At 46.1% G+C, this 14,215-nt stretch overlaps 1 protein-coding gene across 1 annotated transcript in view; it reads left to right on the forward strand.

The window, feature by feature from the left end:
- The window catches only part of LOC109877321 (ras-related and estrogen-regulated growth inhibitor-like protein), a 16,741-nt gene extending 3,122 nt beyond the window's left edge, over nucleotides 1–13,619 (forward strand). The window contains exons 3-5 of the mRNA XM_031821180.1: nucleotides 307–380; nucleotides 7,327–7,475; nucleotides 11,859–13,619. Of these exons, the coding sequence (XP_031677040.1) occupies nucleotides 307–380; nucleotides 7,327–7,475; nucleotides 11,859–12,144 (509 nt within the window). The 3' untranslated portion in view covers nucleotides 12,145–13,619. The remainder of the gene's footprint in view (nucleotides 1–306; nucleotides 381–7,326; nucleotides 7,476–11,858) is intronic.
- Nucleotides 13,620–14,215: the final 596 nt, after the last annotated feature.

Genomic DNA, 14,215 nt, shown 5'->3' on the forward strand with positions numbered 1-14,215 from the left:
CCTCTCTCTCTCTCTTTCCCTCTCTCTCTCTTTCTCTCTCTCTCTCTTTCTCTCTTTCCCTCTCTCTCTCTTTCCCTCTTTCTCTCTCTCTTTCCCTCTCTCTCTCTTTCCATCTCTCTCTCTCTCTCTTTCCCTCTTTCTCTTTCCATCTCTCTCTCTCTCTCTTTCCCTCTTTCTCTTTCCATCTCTCTCTCTCTCTCTTTCCCTCTTTCTCTCTCTCTCTCTCTTTCTTTCTCTGTTTCTTTCTCTCTCCCTCTCTCTCTCCCTATATCTCTCTCTCTTTCCCTCTTTCTCTCTCTCATGCAGAATGCATATACAGGAAGCATCTGTCTATTGATGGTAGACAGCTGAATCTAGAACTCTATGATCCATGCTCACAGGTGAGTTGAGAGGAGGAGGAGAACCACGTTGTTGACCATCATGTTTATTATCACAATTCAATTATCTGAGTGGCCAGCCATTGACATGTATGAACAACGATTTATACGCTGAAGAAAAGCCATCTCTCATACCCAATATTCCTCTATCTGAAATGTATGGTACAGGATAATAAATGTATGGTACAGGATAATAAATGTATGGTACAGGATAATACATGTATGGTACAGGATAATAAATGTATGGTATAGGATAATAAAGTCAGTGCAGTGAAAACCCCTAACAGAGTAATCAATCTCACTTATTGTGCCCAGCCAAGCATGCAGCAGTCTCCCTGTCTCCCTCCCTCTTTCACTGCCTCCCTCTTTCCCTGTCTCCCTCCCTCTCTCCCTGTCTCCCTCCCTCTTTCCCTGTCTCCCTCCCACCCTCCCTCTTTCCCTCCCACCCTCCCTCTTTCCCTCCCACCCTCCCTCTTTCCCTCCCACCCTCCCTCTTTCCCTGTCTCCCTCCCTCTTTCCCTGTCTCCCTCCCTCTCTCCCTGCCTCTTTCCCTGTCTCCCTCCCTCTCTCCCTGCCTCTTTCCCTGTCTCCCTCTCTCTCTGTCTCCTCCCTCTCTCCCTGCCTCTTTCCCTGTCTCCCTCTCTCTCTGTCTCCTCCCTCTCTCCCTGCCTCTTTCCCTTCCTCTCTCTGACACTTCCCTCCCTCTCTTTCTCTTCCTGTCTCTCTAACCCTTCTTATATAGTCATTCAATACATCACTGTAAATCAGACCAGAACCATTTCCCCCACAGTTAATACATCACTGTAAATCAGAACCAGAAACATTTCCCCCACAGTTAATACATCACTGTAAATCAGAACCATTCCCCCAGAGTTAATACATCACTGTAAATCAGACCAGAACCATTCCCACAGAGTTAATACATCACTGTAAATCAGAACCATTTCCCCCACAGTTAATACATCACTGTAAATCAGAACCAGAACCATTTCCCCCACAGTTAATACATCACTGTAAATCAGAACCATTTCCCCCACAGTTAATACATCACTGTAAATCAGAACCAGAACCATTTCCCCCACAGTTAATACATCACTGTAAATCAGAACCATTCCCCCAGAGTTAATACTTCACTGTAAATCAGACCAGAACCATTTCCCCCACAGTTAATACATCACTGTAAATCAGAACCATTTCCCCACAGTTAATACATCACTGTAAATCAGAACCATTTCCCACACAGTTAATACATCACTGTAAATCAGAACCATTTCCCCACAGTTAATACATCACTGTAAATCAGAACCAAATCCCCCCCCACACAGTTAATACATCACTGTAAATCAGAACCATTTCCCCACACAGTTAATACATCACTGTAAATCAGAACCATTTCCCCCACAGTTAATACATCACTGTAAATCAGAACCATTTCCCCACAGTTAATACATCACTGTAAATCAGACCAGAACCATTTCCCCCACAGTTAATACATCACTGTAAATCAGAACCAGAACCATTTCCCCCACAGTTAATACATCACTGTAAATCAGAACCAGAACCATTTCCCCACAGTTAATACATCACTGTAAATCAGAACCATTTCCCCACAGTTAATACATCACTGTAAATCAGAACCATTTCCCCCACAGTTAATACATCACTGTAAATCAGAACCATTTCCCCCACAGTTAATACATCACTGTAAATCAGAACCATTTCCCCCAGAGTTAATACATCACTGTAAATCAGACCAGAACCATTCCCCCACAGTTAATACATCACTGTAAATCAGAACCATTTCCCACACAGTTAATACATCACTGTAAATCAGAACCATTTCCCCACAGTTAATACATCACTGTAAATCAGAACCAAATCCCCCCCCACACAGTTAATACATCACTGTAAATCAGAACCATTTCCCCACACAGTTAATACATCACTGTAAATCAGAACCATTTCCCCCACAGTTAATACATCACTGTAAATCAGAACCATTTCCCCACAGTTAATACATCACTGTAAATCAGACCAGAACCATTTCCCCCACAGTTAATACATCACTGTAAATCAGAACCAGAACCATTTCCCCCACAGTTAATACATCACTGTAAATCAGAACCAGAACCATTTCCCCACAGTTAATACATCACTGTAAATCAGAACCATTTCCCCACAGTTAATACATCACTGTAAATCAGAACCATTTCCCCCACAGTTAATACATCACTGTAAATCAGAACCATTTCCCCCACAGTTAATACATCACTGTAAATCAGAACCATTTCCCCCAGAGTTAATACATCACTGTAAATCAGACCAGAACCATTCCCCCACAGTTAATACATCACTGTAAATCAGACCAGAACCATTTCCCCCACAGTTAATACATCACTGTAAATCAGAACCAGAACCATTTCCCCCACAGTTAATACATCACTGTAAATCAGAACCAGAACCATTTCCCCACAGTTAATACATCACTGTAAATCAGAACCATTTCCCCCACAGTTAATACATCACTGTAAATCAGAACCAGAACCATTTCCCCCACAGTTAATACATCACTGTAAATCAGAACCATTTCCCCACAGTTAATACATCACTGTAAATCAGAATCAAATCCCCCCCCCCACACAGTTAATACATCACTGTAAATCAGAACCATTTCCCCACAGTTAATACATCACTGTAAATCAGAACCATTTCCCCACAGTTAATACATCACTGTAAATCAGAACCAGCCCCCCCACACACAGTTTATACATCACTGTAAATCAGAACCATTTCCCCCACAGTTAATACATCACTGTAAATCAGAACCATTTCCCCACAGTTAATACATCACTGTAAATCAGACCAGAACCATTTCCCCCACAGTTAATACATCACTGTAAATCAGAACCAGAACCATTTCCCCCACAGTTAATACATCACTGTAAATCAGAACCAGAACCATTTCCCCACAGTTAATACATCACTGTAAATCAGAACCATTTCCCCACAGTTAATACATCACTGTAAATCAGAACCATTTCCCCACAGTTAATACATCACTGTAAATCAGAACCAACCCCCCCCCCTACAGTTAATACATCACTGTAAATCAGAACCATTTCCCCCACAGTTAATACATCACTGTAAATCAGACCAGAACCATTTCCCCCAGAGTTAATACATAACTGTAAATCAGAACCAGAACCATTTCCCCCACAGTTAATACATCACTGTAAATCAGAACCATTTCCCCCACAGTTAATACATCACTGTAAATCAGAACCATTTCCCCCACAGTTAATACATCACTGTAAATCAGAACCAGAACCATTTCCCCACAGTTAATACATCACTGTAAATCAGAACCATTTCCCCCAGAGTTAATACATCACTGTAAATCAGAACCATTTCCCCCACAGTTAATACATCACTGTAAATCAGACCAGAACCATTTCCCCCACAGTTAATACATCACTGTAAATCAGAACCATTTCCCCACAGTTAATACATCACTGTAAATCAGACCAGAACCATTTCCCCCAGAGTTAATACATCACTGTCAATCAGACCAGAACCAATCCCCCAGAGTTAATACATCACTGTCAATCAGACCAGAACCATTCCCCCCCACAGTTAATACATCACTGTAAATCAGAACCCCCCCCACAGTTAATACATCACTGTAAATCAGAACCCCCCCCCACAGTTAATACATCACTGTAAATCAGAACCATTTTCCCACAGAAGGAAGACTTTGAATTTGCTCTGAAGTGACGGGAGCATTACCACTAGGAGTTGGATGGGTGTTTGCGATAACAATGTGGATATGGCCAGAAGTGGGCGAAGGCAATCTTGGGTTATAATTCAGCAATAAGGCCAGAGAATGTGTGGTATATGGCCAATATACCACGGCAAAGGGATGTTCTTAGGCACGACGCAACGCGGAGTGCCTAGATACAGGTGTTTGCCGTGGCATATTGGCCATATACCACAAACCCCCGAGGTGCCTTATTGTTATTATAAACTGGTTACCAATGTAATTAGAGATGTAAAAATAATTGTTTTGTCATACACTTGGTATACGGTCAGCCAATCAGCATTCAGGGCTCGAGCCACCCAGTTTATAATTATGATTCATCAAAGTAGGATGAAGCCTATTATTTCAGCATGTGTAGTCAGATCACTTAGTGGAGGCTGGGGTAACTTTACATCAGAGGACAGGCTTAGTGGAGGCTGGGGTAACTTTACATCAGAGGACAGGCTTAGTGGAGGCTGGGGTAACTTTACATCAGAGGACAGGCTTAGTGGAGGCTGGGGTAACTTTACATCAGAGGACAGGCTTAGTGGAGGCTGGGGTAACTTTACATGGGAGGACAGGCTTAGTGGAGGCTGGGGTAACTTTACATCAGAGGACAGGCTTAGTGGAGGCTGGGGTAACTTTACATGGGAGGACAGGCTTAGTGGAGGCTGGGGTAACTTTACATGGGAGGACAGGCTTAGTGGAGGCTGGGGTAACTTTACATGGGAGGCCAGGCTTAGTGGAGGCTGGGGTAACTTTACATCGGAGGACAGGCTTAGTGGAGGCTGGGGGTAACTTTACATCAGAGGTCAGGCTTAGTGGAGACTGGGGTAACTTACATCAGAGGACAGGCTTAGTGGAGACTGGGGTAACTTTACATCTGAGGACAGGCTTAGTGGAGGCTGGGGTTAACTTTACATTGGACAGGCTTAGTGGAGGCTGGGGGTAACTTTACATCAGGACAGGCTTAGTGGAGGCTGGGGTAACTTTACATCAGAGGACAGGCTTAGTGGAGGATGGGGTAACTTTACATCAGAGGACAGGCTTAGTGGAGGCTGGGGTAACTTTACATGGGAGGACAGGCTTAGTGGAGGCTGGGGTAACTTTACATCAGAGGACAGGCTTAGTGGAGTCTGGGGTAACTTTACATGGGAGTCCAGGCTTAGTGGAGGCTGGGGTAACTTTACATGGGAGGCCAGGCTTAGTGGAGGCTGGGGTAACTTTACATGGGAGGCCAAGCTTAGTGGAGGCTGGGGTAACTTTACATGGGAGGCCAGGCTTAGTGGAGGCTGGGGTAACTTTATATCAGAGGACAGGCTTAGTGGAGGCTAGGGGTAACTTTACATGGGAGGACAGGCTTAGTGGAGGCTGGGGTAACTTTACATCAGAGGACAGGCTTAGTGGAGACTGGGGTAACTTTACATGGGAGGCCAGGCTTAGTGGAGGCTGGCGTAACTTTACATCGGAGGACAGGCTTAGTGGAGGCTGGCGTAACTTTACATCGGAGGACAGGCTTAGTGGAGACTGGGGTAACTTTACATGGGAGGACAGGCTTAGTGGAGGCTGGGGTAACTTTACATCAGAGGACAGGCTTAGTGGAGTCTGGGGTAACTTTACATCGGACAGGCTTAGTGGAGGCTGGGGGTAACTTTACATCAGAGGACAAGCTTAGTGGAGACTGGGGTAACTTTATATGGGAGGACAGGCTTAGTGGAGGCTGGGGTAACTTTACATCAGAGGACAGGCTTAGTGGAGGCTGGGGTAACTTTATATCGGAGGACAGGCTTAGTGGAGGCTGGGGTAACTTTACATGGGAGGCCAGGCTTAGTGGAGGCTGGGGGTAACTTTACATGGGAGGACAGGCTTAGTGGAGGCTGGGGTAACTTTACCTCAGAGGACAGGCTTAGTGGAGGCTGGGGTAACTTTACATGGGAGGCCAGGCTTAGTGGAGACTGGGGTAACTTTACATGGGAAGCCAGGCTTAGTGGAGGCTGGGGTAACTTTACATGGGAGACCAGGCTTAGTGGAGGCTGGGGTAACTTTACATGGGAGGACAGGCTTAGTGGAGGCTGGGGTAACTTTAAATCAGAGGACAGGCTTAGTGGAGGCTAGGGGTAACTTTACATCAGAGGACAGGCTTAGTGGAGGCTGGGGTAACTTTACATCAGAGGACAGGCTTAGTGGAGGCTGGGGTAACTTTACATGGGAGGCCAGGCTTAGTGGAGGCTGGGGGTAACTTTACATGGGAGGACAGGCTTAGTGGAGGCTGGGGTAACTTTACATCAGAGGACAGGCTTAGTGGAGGCTGGGGTAACTTTACATGGGAGGCCAGGCTTAGTGGAGGCTGGGGTAACTTTACATGGGAGGCCAGGCTTAGTGGAGGCTGGGGTAACTTTACATGGGAGGACAGGCTTAGTGGAGGCTGGTGGTAACTTTACATGGGAGGCCAGGCTTAGTGGAGGCTGGGGGTAACTTTACATGGGAGGCCAGGCTTAGTGGAGACTGGGGTAACTTTACATCGGAGGACAGGCTTAGTGGAGGCTGGGGTAACTTTACATGGGAGGCCAGGCTTAGTGGAAGCTGGGGTAACTTTACATTGGAGGACAGGCTTAGTGGAGGCTGGGGTAACTTTACATTGGACAGGCTTAGTGGAGGCTGGGGTAACTTTACATCAGAGGACAGGCTTAGTGGAGGCTGGGGTAACTACATGGGAGGACAGGCTTAGTGGAGGCTGGGGTAACTTTACATGGGAGGCCAGGCTTAGTGGAGGCTGGCGTAACTTTACATCGGAGGACAGGCTTAGTGGAGGCTGGGGTAACTTTACATCGGAGGACAGGCTTAGTGGAGTCTGGGGTAACTTTACATCGGACAGGCTTAGTGGAGGCTGGGGTAACTTTACATCAGAGGACAGGCTTAGTGGAGGCTGGGGTAACTTTATATCAGAGGACAGGCTTAGTCGAGGCTGGGGTAACTTTACATCGGAGGACAGGCTCGTTGTAATGAATGGAATGGGGTTTCTCTCATTCCATTCCAGCCTTATTCTATTCCAGCCATTACTATGAGCCCACCCTCCCTTCACCAGCCTCCACTGGTGTGTATCAGATTGCTTGGTTATAGCAACATGTCCTTGCTGTTTGTGTTGCTCTGCAGGCCTGTGAGGGGAAGTCGACTCTGACCGACCAGATCCACTGGGCTGATGGCTTCGTAGTGGTCTATGACATCAGTGACCGCTCCTCCTTCATCAAGGCTAAAGCCATAGTACACCTGATCAGAGAGTTAAACCTGGGAGTGGCCAAAAGGTAACCACTACCTGTCCAGTCCACCCACCTGTCCAGTCCATCCACCCATACATGTCCAGTCCATCCACCCACCTGTCCAGTCCATCCACTCACCTGTCCAGTCCATCCATTCACCTGTCCAGTCCATCTACCCACCTGTCCAGTCCATCTACTCACCTGTCCAGTCCATCCACTCACCTGTCCAGTCCATCCACTCACCTGTCCAGTCCATCCACTTTCCTGTCCAGTCCATCCACTCACCTGTCCAGTCCATCCACTTTCCTGTCCAGTCCATCCATTCATCTGTCCAGTCCATCTACCCACCTGTCCAGTCCATCTACTCACCTGTCCAGTCCATCCACTCACCTGTCCAGTCATCCACTTTCCTGTCCAGTCCATCCACTCACCTGTCCAGTCCATCCAGGTACCTGTCTAGTCCATCCACCTACCTGTCCAGTCCATCTACTCACCTGTTCAGTCCATCTACTCACCTGTCCAGTCCATCTACTGACCTGTCCAGTCCATCCACTTACCTGTCCAGTCCATCCACTTACCTGTCCAGTCCATCCACTCACCTGTCCAGTCCATCCACACACCTGTCCAGTCCATCCACGCACCTGTCCAGTCCATCCATTCACCTGTCCAGTCCATCCATGCACCAGTCCAGTCCATCCACTCACCTGTCCAGTCCATCCACTCACCTGTCCAGTCCATCCACCTACCTGTCCAGTCCATCTACTCACCTGTCCAGTCCATCTACTTACCTGTCTAGTCCATCTACTACCTGTCCAGTCAATCCAGTTCCCCTCACCTACCAAAAGGTAGACTCTCACGCGGATACAGACCTTCCAGTTCCCCTCACCTAACAAAAGGTAGACTCTCACACCGATACAGACCTTCCAATTCCCCTCACCTACCAAAAGGTAGACTCTCACACTGATACAGACCTTCCAGTTCGCCTCGCCTACCAAAAGGTAGACTCTCACACTGATACAGACCTTCCAGTTCCCCTCACCTACCAAAAGGTAGACTCTCACACTGATACAGACCTTCCAGTTCCCCTCACCTACCAACAGGTAGACTCTCACACCGATACAGACCTTCCAGTTCCCCTCACCTACTAAAAGGTAGACTCTCACACCCATACAGACCTTCCAGTTCCCCTCACCTACCAAAAGGTAGACTCTCACACCCATACAGACCCTCAAGTTCCCCTCACCTACCAAAAGGTAGACTCTCACACTGATACAGACCTTCCAGTTCCCCTCACCTACCAAAACATAGACTCTCACACTGATACAGACCTTCCATCCACTTGGCGCAGGGGGAGAGGGGAGGCAGTGGGACTTGACGTTCCATCCTATTATTGTCATTGTACACCAATAGATTGGACGTCGATGTGGATTTAACAGCCGCCCACACTGCCCAACAACTGTTACATCGTTAGTAATCCCATTGATAGATTTTACCACAGAGATTCAACTCTCTGGCTCATGTCCATTTGACTATTTTATTTTATTTTATTCAGAGCCAAGATCTATTGTCTGTATGACCTTCAGTTCTTGCTGGTAGTAATTCCAATACACCACTAACTCATCATTCTGCCCCCATACCAATCCTCTAGTAAATATCTAGCTGCTATTGAATTCTCCTGTCACTATAAGGGTTCTATTGCTGTTGAGGCGTCTCTCTCTATTATGGCTGAACAGATTGTTGGAATGTTTTCACTAGTGGTCTTCTGGGTAATGAGGAAACATCTGTCTAATGGTCTTCTGGGTGTGAGGGAACATCTGTCTAATGGGATGAGGAAACATCTGTCTAGTGGTCTTCTGTGGATGAGGAAACATCTGTCTAGTGGTCTTCTGGGTGATGAGGGAACATCTGTCTAATGGTCTTCTGGGTGATGAGGGAACATCTGTCTAATGGTCTTCTGGGTAATGAGGAAACATCTGTCTAATGGTCTTCTGGGTGTGAGGGAACATCTGTCTAATGGGATGAGGAAACATCTGTCTAGTGGTCTTCTGTGGATGAGGAAACATCTGTCTAGTGGTCTTCTGGGTGATGAGGGAACATCTGTCTAATGGTCTTCTGGGTGATGAGGGAACATCTGTCTAATGGTCTTCTGGGTGATGAGGGAACATCTGTCTAATGGTCTTCTGGGTATGAGGGAACATCTGTCTAGTGGTCTTCTGGGTATGAGGGAACATCTGTCTAATGGTCTTCTATGGATGAGGGAACATCTGTCTAATGGTCTTCTGTGGATGAGGGGACATCTGTCTAATGGTCTTCTGTGGATAAGGGGACATCTGTCTAGTGGTCTTCTGGGTATGAGGAAACATCTGTCTAATGGAGATGAGGGAACATCTGTCTAGTGGTCTTCTGGGGACGAGGGAGCATCTGTCTAGTGGTCTTCTAGGGATGAGGGAACATCTGTCTCTAATGGTCTTCTGGGTGTGAGGAAACATCTGTCTAATGTGGATGAGGAAACATCTGTCTAATGGTCTTCTGGGTGTGAGGAAACATCTGTCTAGTGGTCTTCTGTGGATGAGGGAACATCTTTCTAGTGGTCTTCTGTGGATGAGGGAACATCTGTCTAGTGGGGTTCTGTGGATGAGGGAACATCTGTCTAGTGGTCTTCTGTGGATGAGGGAACATCTGTCTAGTGGTCTTCTGGGGATGAGGGAACATCTGTCTAGTGGTCTTCTGGGGATGAGGGAACATCTGTCTCTAATGGTCTTCTGGGTGTGAGGAAACATCTGTCTAATGGTCTTCTGGGGATGAGGGAACATCTGTCTAGTGGTCTAATGGTCTTCTGGGGATGAGGAAACATCTGTCTAGTGGTCTAATGGTCTTCTGGGGATGAGGGAACATCTGTCTAATGGAGATGAGGGAACATCTGTCTAATGGTCTAATGGAGATGAGGGAACATCTGTCTAATGGTCTAATGGGTATGAGGGAACATCTGTCTAATGGTCTTCTGTGGATGAGGGGACATCTGTCTAGTGGTCTTCTGGGTATGAGGAAACATCTGTCTAATGGAGATGAGGGAACATCTGTCTAATGGGATGAGGAAACATCTGTCTAGTGGTCTTTTGTGTGTGAGGAAACATATGCCTAATGGTCTTCTAGGGATGAGGGAACATCTGTCTAGTGGTCTTCTGGGGATGAGGGAACATCTGTCTAGTGGTCTTCTGGGGATGAGGGAACATCTGTCTAGTGGTCTTCTGGGGACGAGGGAACATCTGTCTAGTGGTCTAATGGTCTTCTGGGGATGAGGAAACATCTGTCTAGTGGTCTAATGGTCTTCTGGGGATGAGGGAACATCTGTCTAATGGAGATGAGGGAACATCTGTCTAATGGTCTTCTGGGTATGAGGAAACATCTGTCTAATGGTCTTCTGTGGATGAGTGAACATCTGTCTAATGGTCTTCTGGGGATGAGGGAACATCTGTCTAATGGTCTTCTGGGGATGAGGAAACATCTCTCTAATGGTCTTCTGGGGATGAGGGAACATCTGTCTAGTGGTCTTCTGGGTGATGAGGGAACATCTGTCTAATGGTCTTCTGGGGATGAGGGAACATCTGTCTAGTGGTCTTCTGGGGATGAGGGAACATCTGTCTAGTGGTCTTCTGGGGATGAGGGAACATCTGTCTAATGGATTTCTGGGTATGAGGGAACATCTTTCTAATGGGATGAGGGAACATCTGTCTAATGGGATGAGGGAACATCTGTCTAATGGGATGAGGGAACATCTGTCTAGTGGTCTTCTGGGGATGAGGGAACATCTGTCTAATGGTCTTCTAGGGATGAGGGAACATCTGTCTAATGGTCTTCTGGGTAATGACGGAACATTTCTCTAAGGGTCTTCTGGGTAATGAGGGAGTCTTCGCCCACAGCATTCAAAGTTACTACATAATGTAAATGCCCCAGCAAAATAGTTTGTGGACAACAACAACAGACCTACAGTTTAGCACTGACACATACAATGACGATACCCTCAACTCTCCATAGAGGTTTTAGTCTCGTAGTTTACATCTGAAAAGGGCACCCTATTCCCTATAAAGAGAGCAATACTCTGGACTGCTTCTTGACCTCATTTTGACATGCCTCTGGTAAGAAATAGTGTCAAGTAAAATGGAAGAGGGTTTCATTTTCAGATGTCCCGTAGTCTTTAAATGTCACTACCGTTTACTCAACCTGTCCTCCTGGTTTGTCTTGTCTTACATCCAGGGATTCGTTATGTCCGTCCTGTGATGCACATTCAGATGTCATAAATCAGCACTGCAGAGCTCTCCCTGTCCTCTGCCGTGCCCTGATTGTATTACTGTTGATGATATCTGTGTCTCATATATTTAGATTTCCTGATCACCCTGTCCTCCTCCTCCTCTCTCTCTCTCCCCTCAGGGATGCAGACACTCTGGTGTTCCTGGTGGGTAACAAGCAGGACCTGTGCCACGTGAGGGAGGTGCGTCGAGAGGAAGGCCAGCGTCTGGCAGCCGAGTCCCAGACACAGTTCTACGAGCTCTCTGCAGCAGAACACTACCAGGAAGTGGTCCTCATGTTCTCGAAGATGGTCCACAATGCCAGCCTTGGGGGCAAGGCCAAGGAGAGGAGACGGAGACCTAGTGGCTCCAAGTCCATGGCCAAACTCATCAATAATGTCTTCGGGAAGCGGAGGAAATCAGTGTGAAAGGGGAGATGGGAAAGGTCAAGTGTTTACCCCAGGCCTAAAGAAGCCTTGTTACTTCGTTACTCCCCTTGGGACTGTTGTTGAATGGTGAAAGGGATTGTGGGAAAAGGTCGATCACGTTGAATGGACCCACCACCAACAACAACATGGGCTTCACCTACTTTACTTGCTGTTGCTATTATTATTGTTGATCATGAAAAGTGTCAATAATAATTAGACCCCCCCCACCAACCTCCACTCCTCTGGTTGCCAGCCACCAAGGGACAGCTCTATGTGGTATAAATGGTTCTACACTTAGAACAGAGCTTATTGGACTGATAGGACTGCTGCTGCTTACAGACTTTCTGACTCGTGCTTACCATACTCTCTACTGTGTGTGTGTGTAAATGACACCACAGGGAGACTCCATTATTAGCTATGTAGAGAAAATGATAGCACAGGGAGACTCCATTATTAGCTATGTTGAGTATATGATACCACGGAGACTCCATTATTAGCTATGTAAAGTATATCACCACATGGGGAGACTCCATTATTATCTATGTAAAATAAATAACACCACAGGGAGACTCCATTATTAGCTATGTAAAGTCAATGATAGCACAGGGAGACTCCATTATTAGCTATGTAAAGTAAATGACACCACAGGGAGACTCCATTATTAGCTATGTAAAGTAAATGACACCACAGGGAGACTCCATTATTATCTATGTAAAGTAAATTATACCATAGGGAGACTCCATTATTAGCTATATAAAATAAATGATACCACGGGGAGACTCCATTAGTTGTTATGTAAAGTAAATGATACCACAGGGAGACTCCATTATTAGCTATGTAAAGTAAATGACACCACGGGGAGACTCCATTATTATCTATGTAAAGTAAATGATACCACAGGGAGACTCCATTATTAGCTATGTAAAGTAAATGATACCACAGGGAGACTCCATTAGTTGTTATGTAAAGTAAATGATACCACAGGGAGACTCCATTAGTTGTTATGTAAAGTAAATGATACCACAGGGAGACTCCATTAGTTGTTATGTAAAGTAAATTATACCACGGGGAGACTCCATTACTGGCCCTAATGCCTCTACTGCTCAAGGCATGCCACAGTCACAGAAACAGTCCATGTTTCATACATATTTCATTATGACTCAAGTGCATCCCAAATAGCACCCTAATATATAATGCACTATGTTTGACCGGAGCCCTATGGGCCCTTATCGAAAGTAGTGCACTAAATAGGGAACAGGGTGCCATTTGGGATGCCGCCTGAATACCGCTACTGAAGAGAGCCAGCAGTTTATTGGCATGGAGGTTGTTTTTGGGGGGGAAATTCTTTTCTGTGGTTACTGTGGTTTCCAGGGAAAGGTAATGTATCATAAAATAATGAATGTTTGTCTGTTTAGTTCCATCTTCATGTTGTTAATTGTTCCCTGGATTAAAGTCTGAATTATAAACTCATAAAAGAATGAATGTCTATCTGTTTAGTTCCATCTTCATCTTCAAAACAACAGTAAAAAGACATTTGAAACAGTAGTGAGGTTCTATACAGGCACTGGTTAGTCAGGCTTATTGAGGTAGTATGTACATGTAGGTATTGTTAAAGTGACTATGTATAGATGATGAACAGAGAGTAGCAGTAGCGTAAAAGAGGGGTTGGCGTGTGGTGGGACACAATGCAGATAGCCTGGTTAACCAATGTGCGGGAGCACTGGTTGGTCGGCCCAATTGAGGTAGTATGTACATGAATGTATAGTTAAAGTGACTATGCATATATGATAAACAGAGAGTACCAGCAGCGTAAAAATAGGGGTTGGGGGTGGCCATTTGATTACCTGTTCAGGAGTCTCATGGCTTGGGGGTAAAAACTGTTGAGAAGCCTTTTTGTCCTAGACTTGGCACTCCGGTACCGCTTGCCATGCGGTAGTAGAGAGAACAGTCTATGACTTGGGCGGCTGGGGTCTTTGACAATTTTGAGGGCCCTTTTCTGACAATGCCTGGTGTAGAGGTCCTGGATGGCAGGCAGCTTTGCCCCAGTGATGTACTGGGCCGTACACACTAC

Source organism: Oncorhynchus kisutch, unplaced genomic scaffold, assembly GCF_002021735.2.
Source record: "Oncorhynchus kisutch isolate 150728-3 unplaced genomic scaffold, Okis_V2 scaffold3906, whole genome shotgun sequence".
NCBI lineage: Eukaryota > Metazoa > Chordata > Actinopteri > Salmoniformes > Salmonidae > Oncorhynchus > Oncorhynchus kisutch.